Source organism: Xiphophorus couchianus, chromosome 18 (genome assembly GCF_001444195.1).
Source record: "Xiphophorus couchianus chromosome 18, X_couchianus-1.0, whole genome shotgun sequence".
NCBI classification, from domain to species: domain Eukaryota; kingdom Metazoa; phylum Chordata; class Actinopteri; order Cyprinodontiformes; family Poeciliidae; genus Xiphophorus; species Xiphophorus couchianus.
This window is the reverse complement of record NC_040245.1, coordinates 1,365,513-1,388,038: the sequence shown is the minus strand read 5'-3', so window position 1 is coordinate 1,388,038 and position 22,526 is coordinate 1,365,513. Positions and strand designations below refer to the sequence as shown.

At 41.4% G+C, this 22,526-nt stretch overlaps 1 protein-coding gene across 3 annotated transcripts in view; it reads right to left on the bottom strand.

Annotated features, from left to right (window-relative positions):
* Positions 1 to 22,526, bottom strand: part of arrb1 (arrestin, beta 1) — a 28,784-nt gene that overhangs the window by 4,022 nt on the left and 2,236 nt on the right. For 2 of the 3 annotated variants that reach the window (XM_028045284.1, XM_028045285.1), the window contains exons 4-18: positions 20,647 to 20,928; positions 10,709 to 10,739; positions 8,323 to 8,383; positions 8,197 to 8,241; positions 7,884 to 8,080; positions 7,479 to 7,538; positions 7,337 to 7,404; positions 7,111 to 7,246; positions 5,740 to 5,824; positions 5,587 to 5,659; positions 3,878 to 4,015; positions 3,707 to 3,790; positions 2,825 to 2,848; positions 2,571 to 2,641; positions 1,825 to 1,873 (exon numbers count right to left, since the gene is read on the bottom strand). In XM_028045284.1, the coding sequence (XP_027901085.1) occupies positions 1,825 to 1,873; positions 2,571 to 2,641; positions 2,825 to 2,848; positions 3,707 to 3,790; positions 3,878 to 4,015; positions 5,587 to 5,659; positions 5,740 to 5,824; positions 7,111 to 7,246; positions 7,337 to 7,404; positions 7,479 to 7,538; positions 7,884 to 8,080; positions 8,197 to 8,241; positions 8,323 to 8,383; positions 10,709 to 10,739; positions 20,647 to 20,666 (1,142 nt within the window). In that variant the 5' untranslated portion in view covers positions 20,667 to 20,928. Of the gene's footprint in view, positions 1 to 1,824; positions 1,874 to 2,570; positions 2,642 to 2,824; positions 2,849 to 3,706; positions 3,791 to 3,877; positions 4,016 to 5,586; positions 5,660 to 5,739; positions 5,825 to 7,110; positions 7,247 to 7,336; positions 7,405 to 7,478; positions 7,539 to 7,883; positions 8,081 to 8,196; positions 8,242 to 8,322; positions 8,384 to 10,708; positions 10,740 to 20,646; positions 22,092 to 22,526 lie in introns of all 3 variants that reach the window. The other variant, XM_028045283.1, reaches the window with a different exon arrangement.

Here is a 22,526-nt window from a genome sequence, read left to right as displayed (position 1 = left end):
CACCAACATCACAACCTTCACCCTACACTGTGGCTCAGAGGAAGGTTGTAGGTTTGATCCCAGATTCCTCCTGTCACATGCTTGTAACATAACCACTATGTTTGTTGTTTCCTAAATAAATACATTAAAAAGTAAATGTATCAACCTGTCGTGTAGAACAGTTGCTGTGATTTCATTGTTAAAAAGTATTCAATTTTCCACTGTTTATAACTGATTTCGGGTAAATCCTGATATGTTCAGGTGTGTGTGCAACGAATTGGTAATTAAAAAAGGGGTGTGTGCGTCGGCGCGAGAGGCGCAAGCGGGGAGGAAGACGCTGACCGTGGGATCTGTGCAGCGGGAGTTTTGACTTATCTGATCGTTTAAAACTAGTAAAAATCAAAGGAAAGACATAAAAACAGCTATCAAAGATCGCCCCGTGCCACAGATGGTATTTTAGGAACTGGATCGGAGTTTGCACCCAGGAAACGGCGCCCGGTGCAAGTGGACGCCGCCAGTGCGAGAGGACGCCACCGAGGGGAAAGAGAAACGCTCCCGGTGAGATCTGGACTGTACTTTTCTTTTTGGGGATTTTTGGTGGTACCACTTTTTTTTCGTATCTTTTTGGGGAGGGGTTTGGACGTTAGGATTTTTCATTTTGGATCGGGACTTTGGGGAAATACTTCCAGGACTTTGTTTATTTTTCGAGGATATGGAACTGCTTTATGGACAATAATCTCTTTGAAAAAAGGATTGGAAAATTTTGGACATTTACTTAATTAGGTCTTGTGCTGATTCAAACCGAGTAACCATAATTATTTTTTTTGAGGGAATGGGGTTATCGATCTATCTATTAAGATAACTATTATTATTTTGTAGTATTGTAATTCTAGTTGAATAAATCATTGTTGCTAAGGATCAACTTATTTCTTATTGAGTGATTTGGGTATTTATTTATTTATTTTTCCAAAATAAATGGTGTAGCATACCTTACCTGTTTTCCTGGGACAGATTCCCCTTGTGTGTGTTTGTAAGTTCTGCTTTAAGCCGAATGTAACATGCTGACCTGACCCAAAGTTGCCTACGAATTGGTGTGAATGGGTGAAAACCAGTTTGAGTATGGCTGTCCATCTAACTTTTTAAAACACCTGGTAATCTTTGACTTTGTCCAGACAGCAATACATGTTTGATGAGCTGAGAAGTAGACAGAAAGTGAAGTGGAATCGATATCTGTAGACCAGATGATGAGAGGATGAATTTTAATTCAACAGACATAGAGATGCTTCTGCTGACTCCCTGCTAGGTAATGTAGAGATGTACACACACTTTACATGTTTAAAGTAAAGCCTTTGATAAGCATGAGATGAGCATGCTGCACACCAAGAGCCTGGATGTATTTTGAGAAAATGAAGCCAACAAACCAATCTGGACGTTTTCAACATTTCACTGAGGATAAATTCATGCGCAGCCTTAATGAGACTCATTAGACCGAGTTCAATTAAAAAGCTTCCACAGAAAACATCAAAAAGTGCATTAAAACTGAAAATAAAACCAGTAATGAATCCCTCTGAGCAAGGCAAACCTCCTAATTGGGTCTTAAAGCAATCTCACTATCATAGTAATAATCAGTAAGATCCAGAGTGGCTGCTGACAGCTGGAAGAGTTTCCAGTTTAAAGCCCATTTCCTGCAGCTCCCACAGCATTAGGATGCATTAAGGCTGAGACTCAGGAGATGGCTTCAGAGCTGCTAATGCGCTAACGGGCCGAGAGGAAACCCTCTCTGCCGCCAGCACCGTCCAATCAGAGAGCCAGCTGACCAGCAGGAAAGACTGGAGGGCTGCTTACTTTGTGTCAAACTCAATCAGGTTAGTGTCGATCGGAGCTTCATCTGGAGCTGTGGAGAAGCCAGAAAGAGGCGATCAGAGTTCTGTCATCACATCACAAACTAAGATGATTCACTCTTCTTCTCCATGTAGGGTTTCTTTTTTTTCTAAGACAAAGTTGGCAGGATTTCTGTCAACAGCGCAAACAGAATTGAGACACGACGGAAAAATGTCTTCACATTTCACATCATGTTGACATTCTACAAATAATCTACAGGAGAAAATATAACTCACTCTAAATGCACATTTCAGTGTAACAACAGCCCATCACTGTATTACCAATGTTGTTGCTAACATTAGCAGATGATCATCACTAGGATCGTTATTCACAGTTATACAGCAGATCGCTTCCATGTGGGAGAAAAGAAACCCCAAACCATGAATATTAACTCTTAACCATAGCAACTGTTCATGTATTCATATCAAGGGCATCAACAACCAAGAAATAAGATATGTCAGATGGGAAATAACTTTTGGTTTCCAGCCTTTAAAGTGGACAGATGTAGTTTTTATTGAAGGAAATTCCTCCTGTTTGATTTATTGGGGGCTTGTCCGGGATCATTAGGCTGTTTTCTATCCAACAATGTAATCTTAGCTATGATGGAGAATTTGAGCAAATTTAACAGTTTTAATCCAGAAGATAGGAAGTTTTTTTATTGAAATAATTCAGTTGTATTATTCAGCCACAGAAATATGAACACATCTCACCGTCTCGGTAGATGGACTCCTCCAGCGGCTTCGGGTGCATTAATGTGAAGGGCAGCTCAACAGAGACGTCACTGGAAAACAGATCAACCGGGTGAAGCTCATAAAACATCACTTTTCAACAGCAGATTCATTAAGGGCATTTATTAAAGTGGATATATGTCGCCACCAGGAAGGCTGTGTGCAGTAAGATGTTCGGATGACCTTTTGTAAATCTCAGCATGAACGTTTCCATCCGTGACAGAGTGAAAGGTTACCTGGAAGCCAGATCTCCGAGAAGCCTGAAATCAATAAATATTTAACACTGTCAGTTTCAGAGCAGCAGCATTTCTAGCTGTTTTAACTGAGCCAGTCTCTTCATTTCATGTTATCAACATCACGTTAATGTACTTAGTCATTTCTACAAGCTGATTCTTTCACCAAAGAGTTCATGTTAGATACTGGAGACAGAGAGTAGAGTTTTCTCTTTAGACTTAAAGCCACAGAGACACAAACTGTGAGTAACTGTGGCTTATTTTCTGAAAGAATGCATGAAAACTGCAGGACATTTTTCTTTTAATAACTCTAAAGCTGAATCTTTATTAAAATTAATTTAAAAACTTCAGGACCAGTTCCCATTTTCCTTTCAGTCTCCTGTGGTTCTTCAAAGTTTTCCTAATCAATAGTTTCAGAAGAAATATTTTCTTCTGACCGTCACAACATCCTGAGAAGGTTTTCAGGTAAATCCCGTTATTTGATCTTAAATCCTGTTTTCTCTCAAACTGTGTTAAACTGGTTTTAAGAAAATAACTGGGATCAGATTGCGTCTTTGTGGCAGGTTGTCTTTAAACGAAATCCATGAAGTTTCAGGATTTCTCTGTGGAGCTTTCGTCCTTCTCGCACTAATGCGGCGTTGTTGGCAGGATTTCAGACTAATTCAAGGTTTTATGCTGAAGTTACGCAGCCTGCCGTAAAACTCAGGTTAAAGGACGGACATTCTCCTGATGGTGACCCGGATCCAACACGTCCCAATGGTTGGGTCTCAAACCAACGACAGACTTCAGATCAAAACCAGCTCATTCTGATGCATTCACAGTACTGTTTATTAAGGCATATTTTCCGGTTGAAATGATTTAAAGTAAAACTGAGGGGCAACCCACCCGCCTCGTGACACCACCAGCTTCACTTTGACTTTGTAGGACACGATGATGCCGAGGATCTCCCTGTTGGCTCCTTCTCTCAGGCTTCCCAGGAGAGCAAACACGCTGTCAGACATCAGCAGCCACCTCTCCAACTGACAGTGAAGGCACCACGAGTGTGGCGGGACTCACAGAGTGCTGGAGGCCAGGTTGGTGTCTTCGTGCTTCAGTTTTCCGTCCAGGGCGAGGCCGCGCTTTTCCCGGTTGTTGGCCAGGAATGGAGTGAGGGTGAAAACTTTGCAGAACGTTGAGCTGGGAGCCACAACGTCACTGAAGACACAAAGACAGAGTTACTGCTCAGTCCAAACGTTCTGCCATGTTGGCCAAAACTGTAGACTGACGAGGAGTCATGGGCCAGAAGAAAACAAAACTAAAATCAAGCAAATGAAGTAGCCTGATATTTACTGCAGAGCCAAAACTTGACGGGGATTTTAACGTGTGCTGGGGCCAATGCAGGAAGGAAACGGGAATTCATTTCTGCAAAAACACTCAGAAATGTTCTCAGAATATTATGAAAAGAAAATTTATGCCATTTGAAATTAAGAAATTTTCACGTTTTTTTGGGAAAATTTCTGATATTAATTTAAAAATGATATATTATTTTTGTAAATAGAGATTACTCTCAAAGTTTCTGAGTTTTCTGCAATTGCCCTAAAACGCCGCAGCAGATTTTGCAGGTTTTCTGTTTTAAAAGCAAAAGCATCAAATTTTCAGTTTCTTTTGGACTTGATTGAATACATTTATTTTCAGTTATAATAACAGGATCTGGGCCACTTTGTTTCAAAACATTTGCCATATTTATCCAAGTTTAAGAGAGATTAAAGCTGAAGTTGGTTTTTCAGTAAAGGTCTCTGGATAAACTCGGTTTTATCTTTTACTAAAACCTGGTTAGAAAACATGAACACTTTGCCTTATACTTTACATTTTCCCATGTAAGAAAATTAACTATTTTTAATTCTGCATCTGCGGGCCGACTTTGCATAATTTTTTAATTGCAGTTTGAGGGCCACAGACGGGACCCAAACCGACTGGTTCTGGGTTTCCACAGTCCCAAAACGTGACTGTTAGGTTCGCTGGTCTCTACTTAGGTATGAATGTGTTTTAATTTGAAATTTAATGCATATTTTAAACTGTCACAGTTAGTAATTAATCCATTAATAGAATAATACATTAAAATGTGCTCAATCATTTCCGTTCTGGTTGATATTTCTTCAGGGTTTGTCACATCATTATCAATTTGTTGTAAATGGTTTCATTTCTGTTTTTGATTTTTAAACATAAAATTAAAGTTTAATGGTTTGAAGTGACGAACTTTCATTATTATACCTTTATCAATATATTACATGAAAATGGTCTCAAACGAATAATATTATCATTTATCACAATATTTATTGGGGCAATTTATCATCCAGCAACATTTATTATCATGACAGGTTTATTATAAACTAAACATTTCTTTTTAACAATTTATTTCCATTTATTTTGATTCAGATCCCAGTTTGGACCAATTAGCTTCTAAAATATGTGATTCTGATTAAACTAAAGTAACATTAAATGACGCCATCCTGCTGGTAGGAGTTAATATTAATGACAATAAAATATTTCCTTACAGTAAACTCTAAAGAGAATATAGAAAATTATTTTAAACCGTTGTTTGTTAAAACATTGCTGGTGGAAACATCCTGACACGGAGATGAAAACATCCTTGATTAGATTCATCTGGGAATCGGCTGCATCTTGTTCTTCGGTTTGTAATCAGAGACTAAATGTTCCTGAAGCTTTGATTTAAGTAATTAGAAAATGTTAATCAAGTGTTTGTGTTTTTACTGAACGAGACTCACTCCGACTCTTCCACAGCGACGGGACATTTGTACTGCGCCGTGTTGAACAGGCAGATGTCCGCGTACTGCCGCACTGCAGACACACAAACCAGAGTTAAACCATCCAACATGGCTGCCGCTGCAGGAGCCACAGGAAACGGCTGCGAGGGGAACCTGAGATCTTCATCTTCTTCACCGTCTTGTTGGTGTTGTTGGTGACGTGAACGTTGACACTGATGGGCTCGCCGTGGTAATAAATCTGAGACAGAGCAGAATAACTTCCATCAGGAACCACGTCTGGACAGGAAGCCCACCGTTAGCGCCCCCTTCTGGACAGACCGAATATTTGGAGACTCGATGTGTCTCCAACAAATAAAGAAAGTTTATCTAAAACAACGTTTCCAAAGCTTGAAGAACAAAATAAAACCAATTTAACCAACTCCACTGAGCCAGAGTCAGGCAGCAGCTGGTTACATTAACTCAGTTACGTTTACTTGAGTCATTTTGTTAGAGAAAATTTACTTTCAGGATCAATCACACTGTCTGTCTCTGAATTCACTAAAATCAGACAATTCGGAGGGTTTTCTTGCAGAGCAGGTTGACCATGAGGGCTCACACCCAGAGAATAAACTCCAGTGTGTGTGCCAACTGTAAAAAGCCTCACCGCTTGCTCAGCTCGCGCGCTCAATGCTAACCTCTAAAAGCTCAACTATAGCAGCCGTACAGCGTCTGGCCCAGCCAAAGTAAAAAACTATGAATGGAAGTTGGTTCTGTTGAGGATCTGAGGATGCTCCACTGCCAAGCAGGAGGCGAAATGTTTCACTGTAGAACATCACATCATGTGGTGCTGCGCGTTGCTTCAGCAGGTAAACCAGAGAAACATTTATGAACGCAACATGCAGCAATATCTGAAAGTGGCAGCGCTGTGTTTTCCAGCCACAAATCTCCATTTTAAAGCACATTATAACTATTTTAACATCAGTTGTTAGAAAAATGCTGTATATTTCAAATATGACTTAAAAGAAATTTGATTTTGTAATTTAGCGCCTTGGAATTGGGCCTCTGTCACTTTAAGAATCTCCTGCTCTTTCCTCTAGGAAGTCATCCCAACATGGCTCCTCTATTAACCCTTTAATGACGTTTTTACCAGCGCTGCTCTGAGCAGAAGGTCCTATGATGAGCTCAGTTCCACCAGCTGTTTGCTAATTGCTGCTGGCTAGTCTGAAGGGGTTGAGAGGGGGAGGAGCTGAGCCTCAAAGGCAGGGCTAGGTCCAACCAGTACAGTGGAATGGTTGCCATGGAAATGAAAGGATTTCCCAAACATGCATTTGAGAGAATCAAAGCAACACTTCAGAGAAAAACATCATAACATGATGGGAAGATTAAAAAAAGGTTGATTTCACATGACACTGCCCCTTTAAATAGGTAAATATTTTCCCTTGCCTTGGATGACTGCAGCCCAAATCAAACAGCTAATCAAACAGTGTTTAAATGGCTCAGCTGAAGATGTTTCCCTGCGGCGTCTGTTCGTGTCTCAGGTGTTACCTCCTTGTCCAGCGACGCCTCCAGGTGCAGCGGTTTGTCCGACATCAGGAACTGCCTGGTGGTCTCGGCCGTCGGCTGGGGGCCCGGTTTCTCCGGGGCGTACTGAACCTTCCTGATGACCAGGCGCACCGAGTTCCTGAAACAACCAGAAGCAGAGTCTAATACCAGCAGCCCGACAGGAATCCCTGCCTTACCAGGGGCCCGACCGCGGCTCAGTGACTTTTACCTTTTGTGGATTTTCTCCTCTAGATTTTCTGCGCAGAAAGCTTTCACCTCAAAGTCGACTCCGCACGCCTGAGGACAGCAACAGGAGGAGACGTCGGTTTGAATCCTCCTTCAGATCAGACGGAACAGAAAAATGATGCTACCTTCCCGGTGTCCTCCGGTCCCGGCTGCAGGGTGACGGAGCACGGCAGGTTCAGAGGGATCTGGGAACAAACCCGTTTAAAAATTAAACCTCACTCAAACATTTATGACTCAGCAGCAGGAGGAACAGCATCTCCTCTGATTCCAGAGCCAAACCTCCTGAATCAGAGCCATTAAAAGAACAGCTAACAGCACCTTTAAGGTGAGTGGGCGGAGCCTATCTGGCATTTAAACAGCCGACTGGCCCAATAACCAGCCTGAATCCAGCAGATAAAACATCTACAGTGGTCAGCGTCATTTATGAAACAGATTGAAGTCAGAGTGCAAAACCAAATCTTTCATCTCTAAAAAACCAACCAGAAAGTGAAACTTTTTGTGCAGAACCAGAGCAGCAGTTTCGTCGGTACCTCGAAGGTGAAGGGGTAGGCGTGCTCCCCCAGTTTTTTAATCAGGCGTTCCTGAAGACGAGTCAGACTCTTCTTCTCTTCAGGCAGTGGAGGAAACGCCTGGATGTTCACCACGAACAGGTCCTTCCTGAACGTCAGCCCCAGGACGTCCAGGTCCTCCCGGCCGTACCGGAAGGCACAGGTCAGCGTGACGAACACTGGAGAGAGCAGAAAGATCAGCAGCTCCAGGACGCTTCCCAGAGGAACCCCGCCAAATTAAAGAGCCCCGATTCCTCACATCCAACACCACACAACCAACTCTCAGGGGCCTCACCTTTCCTCTCCTTCAGGTATTCTGGGTCAATTAACACAACTCCATCTGCAGGAAGACACACAGAGTGAACAGAGAAGCCTGACGGTGGCCAGGTTTCATTTCACAGCCTGAACTAAAACTTCTCACCGACGGGCTCCACCAGGTCCACATGGTCCACAAAGTCTCTCTTCCCCAGGTAAACCGTGAGCTGGAGGAGAAACAAAACCTTCAGCTCAGAAAGTATCCATTTTCTGATATGAAAACGTAAAACCAAGCCGACACCTGCAGAGTGATTTTTACTTTTCTTCTATTTTATGTTGTTTTCATTGTGCGACATTTGATTAACTGTAATTTCTGTTAATGTGATTACCAAATAAAATATATGCTATAATACATTTTGTTTTGGTATAACCAGATATGGTACGATATGGTATTTTATGCTATGGTTAGCTGTGCTATGCTACGGTACTTTATGGAATCCAATCTTTATTTAACCAGGATAAAATCTTCTGGAAATTAAAAATCTTTTTCCAAATGTTCTGGCAAGTAGCAGCAGCATAAATACAGTATTTACTTACAGATAGACACTTTCACTCATCAACAACAAGCTATGCTACAATATGACATGAAATCATATGCTATGCTATGTCAAGCTATGCTATGTTAAGCTATGCTATGACATGAAATCATATGCTATGCTATGTTAAGCTATGCTATGTTAAGCTATGCTATGTTAAACTATGCTATGTTAAACTATGCTATGTTATGCTATGACATGAAATCATATGGTATGCTATGTTAAGCTATGCTATGTTAAGCTATGCTATGTTAAACTATGCTATGTTATGCTATGACATGAAATCATATGGTATGCTATGTTAAGCTATGCTATGTTAAGCTATGCTATGTTAAGCTATGCTATGTTAAACTATGCTATGTTATGCTATGACATGAAATCATATGGTATGCTATGTTAAGCTATGCTATGTTAAGCTATGCTATGTTAAACTATGCTATGTTATGCTATGACATGAAATCATATGGTATGCTATATTAAGCTATGCTATGTTAAGCTATGCTATATTAAGCTATGCTATGTTAAGTTATGCTATGTTAAGCTATGCTATATTAAGCTATGCTATGTTAAGTTATGCTATGTTAAGCTATGTTATGTTAAGCTATGCTATGTTAAGCTATGCTATACTTTGTTAAGAAAGTCTTTGTTTGTCCGTATGGGGCCCTCTTTCACCTGCTGGCTGCTCTACCTCAATATCAACAGAACTTATTTAGCAGGTAGAAGGTTGAGAGTTTAAATTCAGTGGATGTGCCGTTAGGCAAAGCATTTCAGTCCAGGTTCCCTGCTAATCTGCTCATCAGTGTGAGTGCAAACGGGGAGACTAAAAAAAGTTTAATCCCATTTAAGCAGCCGAGTGGAAACGTTACAGTTTTCAGTCTGTGCTGATGAAGATGTGCTGGTGTCAAATAACAATGAAAATCTTAAATCTATCTTCTTTAAGCACAATAACAAACAGCGTGTTCTTCTGTTTTGAGTTCAGTAAAATCCAGATAAAACTGAATTATAATCAGTAATCTGTTTAAATCTGATTCGCAGCAGAGAAACTGAGGAAACGGGAACAGTGAGGATGAATTATGGATGAGACACAACGCAGCAGAAAAATTAATCTGGCTGCAAGGCTGAATAACTTGAAACATTTTTCTGTTTATTTAAACATGAAATTGTGTTTCACTAAACATCATTTTATTTTTTGTTTGAAAAATTTTTCAGTTTTCAAATATAAAGATTTATAGAAAATGAGAATTCTATTGAATCTTATTGGACGGTCTCAATGTAGGTCAGGGATGTCCAAACTGCGGTTCAGGGGCCATTTGTGGCCCTTAGACTGATTTTTGTTGATTTATCTGCTTGACTTTATTTTTCTTTCTCGTCCTGCCGGTTCTCTAGACTCAATGATTTTGGCCCCTGGTGTAGAATAATCTAAATATTTTAAATTGTTTATAGTTTAATTTTAAGATTCAAATTAGCTTGTTAAATTTGTACAAGTGCAAATAATCATTGTTTGATGGTTCTGTTACTATAGTCATGATCTGATGACACAAACTTTAACTTTTCTTTGTGTTTGAAATACTGGGGAACTTTAAATATTTATTTTAACCGATTTAAAACAGTTTCTTTGTTGCTCCAAACTCAGTTTGTAAAAACTTCATTTATTCAGATTTCCTGCTCGGAGCGTAGTTAAGGTCACAGTTTATACTCCAACTAGAAGAAGCAAACAGATCCTGATCTCTCAGCAGCAAACAGTGGCGCCCACATTCTAATGCCACCCTGGGCGTCTGCCCATTCGGCCCATTTCAACCATCTGAACCTTCAGTTCACTAACATGTTCATTTCATAACTTCGGTGTAAATAGAGCGCAATATTTTTAATACTTTGGTGAATTCAGGACTCCGGGCCTCCAAAGCGCGTTGCCCTGAAATAAAATGGAGGAGGATTTTCTGAAACGCTGAGACTCACCTTCCCGTTGGGACTGGCCTTCTTAAACACTCTGGAACCAGACAGAGAGACAGAAACGGGTCAGGAACAAAAGAAACCTGTTCAGTTCAGTTCAGTTCTGATCTGAACAGTTCTGATCAGAACAGTCCAGTTCAGCTCAGATATGAACAGCTCAGTTCAGTACAGTTCAGATCAGTTCAGTTCAGTTCTGATCAGTTCAGTTCTGATTTGAACTGTTCAGATTTTCTGTAAATTACATTAAATCATAACATGATTTACAGTGCAGCTCTGCTGACCTGCAGCTTCCTGAAGCAACAGATAAGAAAATTAAAAAGAATAAAAAATATTTGGTAATAAGCCGCCTCCAGTAAACATCTAATTTATTTTTACAAAACAATGTAATCAGATGGATAAGATATTAAGTTGTGAGCAAATTTGCCAGAATTTTAACATAAATTCAAATGTCCAAATCATTTTTCACAAAATAAAACCAACACTTTAAGTTTCAAATATATTTTTGATATTAAATAAATCTGAATATTCATCTCTCAAATTAAAAGTATTTGTGGAAAAGAAAACATTTTATTAAATCACCATCTCTGTATGAAAATGTTTGTGGTCTGATGTAAAGTTCTGGTCTGGATTTTAATCCTAATGAACAGAAATAAAAGCTTTAAAAAATCAGTCTGAGTGAATTAAAATCTATAATGTGTTTTAGGTTAATTAAAAACTTAAATAAACAAACCATGAAGTGCAGCTAATATCTCTGATAGCTGGAGCCAACAGGGGCCCTAAAAGCTGCTGCTGCGGCCCTGCAGAGTTTAAGCCAGGCTGGGCCTCCTGCTGTCCCTCCCCGTCCCCCGTGGGCCCGCGCCCCGCCCTGCTGCGTCCCCTCCTCTGAGGTAATGCGGTAATAAATTAGCTCCAGCAGCTCCATTAGCATCGGGGCGGCGTGTTACTGGAAACCGGCCGGACTCCTGGGAGCTCAGAGCGCCATCAGCCGCTCGCCATAAACTCACTAATTATCCCAATTACACTTTAGCTCCTCAGATCCCTCCGCCCAGAGCCGCTGCACCGCCTCAGATCCCTCCGCCCAGAGCCGCTGCACCGCCTCAGATCCCTCCGCCCAGAGCCGCTGCGCTGTTTCTCCTGATCACTGCAGCAAATTCAGCTTCTTCTTGTGGATAAAAAACATTCACTTTTCCAGCTTCGATGTTTCTGCAAAAATCAAGCATGAAGAGATGCAGTGAAACCAGTAACTGAAGGTCTACTTGGGTCCAGCATGTGGTTCTGGTTCTGGACAACTCAAAGCCTTAGAAGAGGCTGAATGCACTGAATGACCAAACTAACCGGGTTCAACTGGACTGGGTTTAGTAAAAGTACAACTGGAAAGTTTTTTATTTCATATAATATTTATAACATATTTAATTTTGCTAGATGATAAAAAACTAATTGGATCCATTTGGAATCAGTTTGAACTGATGGAATAAACCTAAAACCAGATTGGATGAACTGGTTTGAACTGGACTCTGTAAATTATTCATAACTGGATGGAGCTGCAGTGCGACTGGCTTTACTGGTCCAGAACTGGAGAATAACTGGATCCATTTGCAGTGAAATAAGAGGAAACGCCTTTGGGATACGTTTATATTTTTACTAAGTGAAGCTTTCCTTCAGATTACAGCCGGATTGAGGGGGATTATCACTGCATTGGGTGAATTAGAACGTCTCAAACTGGGCTGCATTTAACTGGGATGAACTGGAAACTGGAGAAGAATCCAGTTGATTTATTTCTGTTTGTTTTCAGATTGAGTAAGAAGAAAGTGAAATGTTGGGATTAGGATTGGTCGGTTTGAATTGAATAATAAATTGATTACAACAGATTATGTTGGAATAAACTAGAATGTGATGATTATAAGGAATTATTTAGTTTAATGTTTAAACGTGGAGAACATTAGACTAAAGTCATTATTTAAACTGGAATAAATTTGGTTTAAACTGATTTTGAGATTAGAAATGGATCTGGATTAACATAGATTAAAGGAAATTGACATTTAATTTGTTTTGATGGTTTATAGTTTGGTTGGACTGAGTTGGTTGAAATTACAATAAATTTGGTTAAAAATGTGTGAATTTTTAAAGAAATCAGAGAATATTGGTTTGAGTTAAAGTGGAATCAGTTTTAATTACTGTGGAGTTTATTCATTCATTCATTCATTCATTCATTTACAGACAGAAGTGATCTGTCTTCACTCCTCCAGCGATAGGAACCGGAGCTGATTGATCGGCACGGCTCGTTAAGTCGGACGGGTTTATGTGCTGCTGGAGGAAGAACGAAAACACATTAAAGATTCATCAGACTCATCTGACAGCAGACAGGAAGTGATTAGAGCCTCAGACCAATCACTGATCAATCACAGAATAATCACAGAATAATCACAGAATAATCACAGACCAATCACTGATCAATGCTGGCTTGAGAACCAATAACTCCTGACGCACAAATCAGTAAAACATTTAAAGGTGAATTTGTCCATCAGACAAACCAAACAAATTATCCGCCATGTTTGGAGTGTTTTAGTGTCAGCAGGGGGCGCTGTGGGAAACAAGCAGGCAGCAGGAAGTTCGACGTTGCGTCACAGCCACAGAAAGAAATCTGGCATTTTTAGATTAATCACAGAAACTTTCTAGAAATCACTTCTGAAAATGTTTCACGTTTGCAAATCAGAAATTTATAAATATTTTTCTAGAAAATTTCAGAAATTTTCTAGAAATTCTCAGAAATTGCTGGAAAAATTTGGGAGTTTTTTTCCAGCAAATTTTAAATTTTCAAGCTCAGAAATTTTTATGGAAAATGTCAGATCTCAAGATTTTTGGCAGAAATTTATTGCTGCTTTTTTAAAATTTTCTATCTACAATGACTCTAATGCACCATTGCAAAGGAAAATGTCGGCCATTTTTGTAGTCCACCACCTAAATGATCACATAATCAGCCACATGAGGATCATACACACAAAACTCATCCGATTCACTTTAGAAAACGATATAATTAAGATTTGTCACTCATTAATCCAAATGTTTCCGTTTTTATTTTGGCGCAATGTGGAGGATTATTACAGATATTTACATTTTCTCAATGTTGAAGAAATTTCTGGATGTGTACCAGTTACAACACGTTTAAAGACTAAATACAAAGTTCAACTTTGACCCCAACATAATCTCGGCTGACAGATTAATGTTTTAGTGTCTTTTGAACCAGAGCTGATTATAATCTGTGGCTTGTGACTCTGGCGTTCCTCAGGGGTGTGTTGTAAGACTCTTATTCTATATTTACTGCATATTGACTGTTTTGTTTTTCCCATGTTGAAATAATGATCTGATCTGTTAATAAAACATTTTGGTGAAAATCCCACAGCGATGCAGTCGAGCTGCTCAGCGTTTGATTTCCTCCGCTCCCTCCTGACATCAGCCGCTCGGCGCCGCACACCGTGACGTCTAATGGCGCTTCAAGCAGACACTAAATGGTTAAAACGTCAGAGACCAATCAGAGAGCTCCGACCAAACCAGACCGACTGATTCACCGACTCTCTGTCTCGGTTATTCAACTTCCTCAGGTTTTAACCTGCAGCTGTTTTCCATCTGCTGTAGTTACATCAGGTCAGGTGATCAATGGGAGCTTCTGTGTTCAGACTCTATTCATCTGATCGATCAGGACGCCCAACACTGAGGGAACACTAACCGCCGGATCGATGGCTGATGTTTGTGTCAGCCTGAATGGATCCTGAAGGCTCCCTGGACGCTGCAGCGTCGCATCGGCCCGTTTACGCCTGATTAATGAACGGCGGATTCATTTACGCCGACCTGCAGCCGACTCACTCTGCAGCTCCAAGAGTCTGCAGGACAGAAAGACGCAAAGCAGAAGGTTTACTTCCTGCTTCAGAGCAAATCTTAAAACCTGCCCTAGATTTAAACATCCAGAGAGAAGAACGTCAACGACACTGAAGCTCAAAGAATATTTCTGTTACTTCTTGTATTTCTGTTTCCAGGAGGATTTTTTCTCCTCCCGTGTTGAAGAGCTCAAACTTCACAGCTCAGTTCATCTGTTCAGCACCAGAACTTTACCGAACCGGATCAGAACCTGGATCTGTTTCACAGTTTTGATATAATCACAGTTAAAGTTTGAAGATGTTTTACAGATTATTCAGAAGTGCTGTAGAAAATCATGTTTCATTTTAGCTGCTGTCAGTTTTATCTCCATATCTACGTTTCACACATCGAGCTAAAAATATTTCCTTTCCTTTGGACAGAAATTTCTCTATTTTAACTTATTCAAACTGTAATATAAAAACTTTTTGGTCCTGAATGTTCAGCTCCAATAAACTGATGAGCCGAACATCATAATTCAGGATTATGATGGATTATTTAAATGTTTTTAACTCTTTTAGCTCAATTTGGTTGAGTTATGAGCAACTAAGAAAATAAACTGAGTTGGAGTCATCGTGTGAAAAATTACAAAGTGTGATGATTTCTTTCTCATGTTTTTCTATTTAAAACATTAAATTCTGGCAGAAAACTTTGACTTTTTGGATAATTATTCCCTCTGGTTTCAGACGCTGTGCAGCTGGAAGGACATTTGCTCTTTCTTTTGTTACTTTTAAGATTTTGTTTAGATAGCAACAAGGCAAAATGTTAGCATCTCAGAAGGCCTGAACTTTGACCCCAAATCCCAGAGGAGTTGAAAAGGCTTCAGGATGCAGAGACAGGAACTTCAAACCATCCATCATAACAGAAACGTTCGTATCCCCTACTCCAGCATCTCCCCAAACAGACAGAATTAAAGAGGAGCAGCAAAAGCAAAGGAGGTCGGTTAGCAATGATGGAGTCATCCAGGTTACTGTGCAATATATCACTTCTGCTGCATGGATGTTGAGCTGTTAGCATGTGATGCTAACGTCCATAAGAGAGGTACTTTAGCTTATTAGAGGCAATTGTTGGCTGCCTGGAAACCACCGAGATGACTGTAAAACATGTAACCGCTTCTTTAGATTTAGCATGTGATGCCGTTAGCATGTGATGCTAACAGCCACAGCTAGCCTGTCACAATAACTAATTTTGTTGGAGGACAAATTGTCCCAGTAGTTTTTGCGATAAATAAAAATATTGTTGTTTTGAAACAGTTTTTAAGTAAAATGTTGGTAATCCAAGTTTAGATCTCAAAGAACAATAAACTGTACATTTGTAAAGATCAAAACAGGAACTGGAAGTTAATTTAAATATCCAAAATAAAACAAAATGGAAATAAAAAACATAAACAGCACAAACAAAACTAAATGGATTATGAATATTATGTTATTAATTGATTTATTGTAACAGGTGAAGCCACAGTGTCTTCAGTCAGAAGCTTCTTGAGGTTTGCTGCAAGACTGACTGTTACTGGAGATCCTTCCTGCACACACAAAATTGTGTGTGCAGGAATATCATAAAATAATTCATATTTGGGTGCGTGCCGTGGTGGCGTACTGGTTAGCGCAACCCGTATTTGGAGGCCTTGAGTCCTCGACGCGGCCGTCGCGGGTTCGACTCCCGGACCCGACGATATTTGCCGCATGTCTTCCCCGTTTCCTGTCAGCCTGCTGTCATAGAAGGGACACTAGAGCCCACAAAAGACCCTGGAGGGGTAAAAAGAAAATTCATATTTAATCTGATAATTGTTTCCAGCTGAATCCCTGCATCAGTTTAAATTTTCCTCCATGCAGAAACGAGAACGTCTCCGTTCCATCACGTCTCAGCGGATCTATGCAGAAACTCTACGTTCTGCTGATGAGGAGCAGCGTCCATCCAGCCTGCCGCTCCGCTGGCGGCCTGACAAACTGCCCTTCAAGATGACTGCAGCACCGACTGACTGACTGCAGCACCGACTGCAGCACCGACCGACTGCAGCACCGACCGACTGCAGCACCAAGCCGTGAGCCAAAAACAGGAGGAAGGAGCTGCAGGACAAACAGGAGGTAATAACCCAGATCCTCACAGCCTTCTGATGATCATTTATTAAACGCTTTAATGACAAATTATGATGATGACAATGTGACCATCAGCTGCAGGTTTCTACTACATTTACTGGTTTAGAGCTGCAGAGACCAGCAGCATGCTGGGATCTCACCAGTAACACCAGTAGACCTGATTCCCAGCTCTGCTGAAGTTTGGATTAAAGCAGCTTGTTGTGATGATGGCAGAGCCGCATCACTGAGCTGCTCTGTATGTCGGGACCGTCGCTCTGAGCTCATTAAGATTCTCCCGACACGACGGCTCAGATCATCGAGGCCGAGAACACAGAGACACGGAGAGAGTCACGGAAACCCGACAAGTCCTGCAGACACACATCGAAACCCAGAGACACACCGAAACCCAGACACACACCGAAACCCAGAGACTCCGAAACCCAGAGACACACACCGACACCCAGAGACTCCGAAACCCAGAGACACACACCGACACCCAGAGACTCCGAAACCCAGAGACACACACCGACACCCAGAGACACACATCAAAACATCCATAAACCCACTAAGCACAAGGACATTACAAGGTCTGCAGACACCAACCCATGAGACTCAGACAACCAGTTGAGTTCTGGACCAGACTTGGACCCGGCTGGTTGGGTCTGAAACCCAACAAGACCCAGATCATGTCAACATGATGATGTCACACAGCTGCTGCAAAGCCATGATCCAAATGAGGCCCGGTTGGTGCTGATGGGTCCCACAGTCAGGCAAGAACCGCACCAGTACCACCATGACACCGGCAGGAGAACAGAGGAAAAGAGGGAACCGGAACAGAAATGACGGAAACCTCAAGTTTTCACAAACAGGAAGATCCATGAGAAAAATGAATTTCAAAGTAAGAGCTCAGGCTGAACCAGAACTTGATGTCTGAAGAACCATTTGGTGATTTAAAGGCTGCTCCATGCTGACCGGTTTCCTCCTTCTTCAGGTTAAAGAGCGAACATGCGGCGTTCCGGCGTAAGGATGGAAGCACAGCATGAATTATTGATCCAGCATCTCTGGCATGATGGGAAACCAGAAGCGTCACGGAGACGGTGGAGGAGCGGCGTGGGTCAGATTTCTCCTCTTCTGGATCCTCGGAGTGAATCCCAAACATCTTGACCATGTTCAGTGAAACGGCTCAGTTTGTTCAGATTTAGTCTTTAACTAAATCTGAAAGTCTTTAACCCGTATAACTCCATCCTTCATCGGCTCTTTCTCTCTGGCTGCCTTGATCCCTGGTTCTTCCACTGCGGCCCGGTTCTCCATCCTCCTCTGGCCCAATGCAGCTGGACTTCAGCGTCTCAGTCTTTGGATTCTTCTGGACCGTTCAGCTCCATTGACAGGTTCCTCAGTTCATCTACTTCTCTCATTGGTTTGAATCTTTCTGATCCAACAGGAAACAGTTTACCTCCACAGGAAACTCCCTCCATGGTCCAGCCCCAATCAATCAAGGAGTTCCTCAAGTTGTTGTCTTCAGACCACAGCTGTTTATCAGTTAAATGATCCAAACAGCTAAATTATCCCCAATTTCCTTCATATCTTTATGAGACAACATTTTTCCATCCATTGAGTTCCCAACACACAAACTCTTTACTCAACTTTCCGCTGAGAGTTCAGGAAACTAACGCCCCGCCTACACAAACACCAACACCGCTACATTTATATTAAAAACAAATATTTAGAAAATGTGAGCCCAAACGCCAGGATGCAGCACCACTGAAAACGATGCAGTAGGTCTGCTGGGCCAATCGGTGGCGCTGTGTCAGAACAAAAACAGAGAACAAGGTTTGATTATCTGCGTCTTTTTATAAACGATCGCATTAGAGCTCCATCTCTCTCACTCTAACAAACAAACATGGCGCCGTTCTGTGGTTAATGCATTGTTGTGACTGCGTTACAGCGCCACCGATTGGCCTGGAAGACCTACTGCTTCGTTTTAAGTGGTTCTGAATCCTGTGTGTGTTTTTTTTTTCTTTTTTCAGAAATGATCATTTTACAGTGAAATGATCATTTCTGGTCTCCACCACGACGCGCAGCCTAAATAAACTCTGATACTAAATTCTACGTCTCAAACAATTCCCTTCATGGTTTTACTTCCCAGTTCCTCTCTGGTCTCCTTCGCTGAACATCTGGACCCGCCTCTGTTCTCACGCCACACTGGAAAAGATCTGGAACATTCCTACTGAGTCCATCCACTGACTCACCAACGGTTCACTGGGTGTAGATCCTTCTGTCCTGGTTACTGCAGAGGTTTTATGGGTTTTACTGTTTGCTCTTTTCTGCCCAAGATGATAATGTCAGTTTTAGTAATTATACATTAGCAGGGATTAAACCGGATGTTGTGACAACTCCGTTTTAAGACTAGGATTAAAACTTTCCTTTCTGATAAAGCTGATAGACTGGTTGACTGGAGGACCAACTGGCCACTTTCTTCTTCTACTACTCTCCAGTTTGCATAGTTTTCTCTCCAGAGAAGCTACACCTGCTCTGCGTTGTGATTGGCTATGATGCTGCCATCACCTCATCGTTCTCCCTGTTAATGTTTGAATGTTCATGAACGTAGAATATGATCCTGGATCTTTCTGTTTGTCTCTTCAAGCCTTCAGACAGCTGCTGGTACTGAGCCCGGTTCTGGTTCTGCTGGAGGTTTCTTCCTGTTAAACGGGAGTTTTCCTCTCCACTGTCGCCCCCTGCTGGTCAGGAGGAGTGAATACTGCAAATCAACGGCTCTGCTGGATTTCCTTGGATATAAACTTTTACACTAATTTGAATAATTAAGCTAAAGCATTGACTGATGACTAGGATTAATCTGAATATGTCTGACTGAATTAAAATGACTTTTCTGTAAACTGCCTGGAGAAACGGTGCTACAGAAACAAACTGAATTGAATTAGCATTTTTGCAGCAGCTGCAGCTTTAGCATGGAGCTACCATTGATTCTCTGGCAGAACTAGAACATGAATAAAAGAATAAAAGATTCTCATCTGCATAAAAACGGACTTTTAGCTAATTTCATGCAGTTTGTTGTCATGTAGGAGGAAATGACGTCATAAACAAACAGAGTCCTGAGGAAACTGAGTGTTTTTAAACTAATCTGGATATTTAACAGCTTAATTCACTGTTTGATTGAACTGAAGTCACGTTTTTTTGTAAGTTGTCTTAAGACGACATGTTTTGTGAAATAAACTGAACTGAACCGAACTGTGGTGGGAATCAGCTGGAAGGAAAACCTCCAGAACTCTAACAGAACCGAACATGCATCCTGAAAGCTGGCTCAACATTTTCCCCCAGAGAATCAAAGATAAAGAACAGGAAGAACCGAACCGGGTTCGGGCACTGAAGCTATTAAAGGTTTGGATCGGCACCAGAAACGATCAGGGAATTGTTCTGGAGTTAAATGGACCTATAAAACTCTGGCAGTCATTTTGACCGCAAGACGTTTAGCTCACATTTATTCACCAACCAGATCGGTGGACAACTTTGGGTTTAGTGCCTGAGAGGAGGAATCAAACCTACAACCTTCTGATTGCAGCGCTGCCCTCGGATCGGACCGATCCAGTTTTTACTGATTTGACTTGAATCTCAAAGTTTCGTGTTGTCAGAACCTCCGGAACCTCCGACTCTGATCCATTCAAAACAAAGCATCGGCTCTGTTCCGGCACCGCGTGCGCTCATGCATTCAGAGTTAAAGGTCCGGCAGTGACACCGCAGCGCGGATTCACCGAACCGGACCGAACCGAACCCGTCCTTCAGCTTCCCGTCTCACCGCCAGCCATCAATATGAGACGCAGAAATGAGGAAAATATCACGCAGACGTCACTCTCCTGCAGGTTCCGATCCGTTACGTAACACCACGGCACCGCGAGCCCGAACAGAACCGGAGCAGAACCGACAGAGAAACGGAACAAATCCCACCTGGTTCCTTTATCTCCCATCCTGACGACACCGACGAGCCGACGGAGCCGGACAGCGAGCGATGGGCGAGGAAGAGGAGCAGCAGGAGGAAGAGGAGGAGGAGGGGGAGGGGGGGATGCCGTCACCGTGGAAACAGAGGGGAGGACGTCTCACAGGAAGCCGCCGTCAGATGGAGGAAAAAAACCTTCTGATGTCTGAGAGTCGCTGCTCTTCCTCCTCCTCCTCTTCCTCATTAGCAGGACAGTGTTGAACTGGTTTCGTGTCTCCAGCTGCAGCGACCTGCTGAGAACCGATCAGGATCAATTAGATCAGGAAGACAAACCGGAAAATTAACTGAACAACGGAATCATTTTATTAATCATTTTAAAGGTTTTTTTATTTTTTATCAAATATTTTGACATGAAAAACAGCTGAGCGGTTAACATCCATCCATCCGTCCTTTCTACCGCAGGGCTGTGTGTCAGGACCTCACGTTGTTTATGACGTCATTTCCTGTTTGAAATAAAGAATTAAATAAAAAATAAAGTCCGTTTTTATGCAGATAACCTTCATTTTGTGATTTTCTCCTGAGACTCGATGAAAGCTTCAGCTGCTGCAAGTATGAAATTTAATTCAATTTATTTATATTTTAAATGATTCTACTCAGACATTTAATCATTTATAAAGTATATTTTTCTCTTGTATGACTTTATATTTTTAGTTTGAATCTGTTCCCATTCGTTTGACTCTTTGCTGTTTTTGCACCTGAAATATTATAAATCTATTCTGTTATTTTCAGGCTCATTTACATTAAATTCAGAGGATATGTTGGGAAAAAAAAGAATTAAACAAGCAGATTTCAGCACAAACTCATCCGCAGTTCATGTGACAAACAATCGTTGTTTTTAAAATTCGTTGCGTTTGGATGATTTTCACTGTGATGCTGATGGAAACGTCTGAGCAGAACTGGAACCATTTCCACAACCAAACTGGTTTCTAAGAATAAAAGCCGACAGATGAAGCTGCTGGCGAACAGAGAAACAGTTGGCAGTAAATTAAGGCCCATCGATCGCCTGAAGGTCAAAGGTCGTCGTTTGGAGGCAGCAGCTGGTCCCTCATTAACGACGTCGGTGTGAAGTAGCCTGCGGGGCCGAAGCTCATCATCATCATCATCATCACCACCTGGTGCTTTTCAAAGCTGAATTCAGCAATTTGTCCCGCAGGCGAAGACGAGCGAAAGGACGAAGAACAGAAATCAGTTCAGACTTATTAAAGTCATTTTTCATTTTAATTGACAGAAAAGAAAGGAATAACGACCGCTTTATGATCCAACGGAGAAGAAGAAGAGCGATTACTCGGTGATCTAGTGGATTGAACATCATGTGACTTATTCTGCGCCACATGATCTGTTGCTTTACAACAGGCAGGAATGTCGGTGGTGGGGAAATGACAGTCAAGCAAAGAATCTGAGAAGAGGACGCAAAGTTTTGATATTGTCACTATGATAGCAAGGTAAATAGATCCAAAGGGATCACATTTCACAGGCCAGTGAAAAGCTTTCATTAGAAAGTGGAGAGCAGGTTAGCTGTGCTATCTTACCTTTTATCACTTCAACATGAACGCTTGCTGCAGTTATTTCGGTTCAATTAACACAAAAATAAGGCGACACACAGATATTCTGACAGATATAGTCATAAGACTGACATAACACTGTCATAAACATAAAACTGTCATAAACTTGAAGGAGTCTTTATGAATGTCTGACTGTTGTCATGAAGTGTCAATTGGTAAATAATGACACATTTAATGAGAAGTTGCTTTAAACGTTGGATTAAAGTCCATTAAAAGTGACAACTTTGCATTAAAGTGTCATTTACAAAATATTACAAAGTTGGCACTTT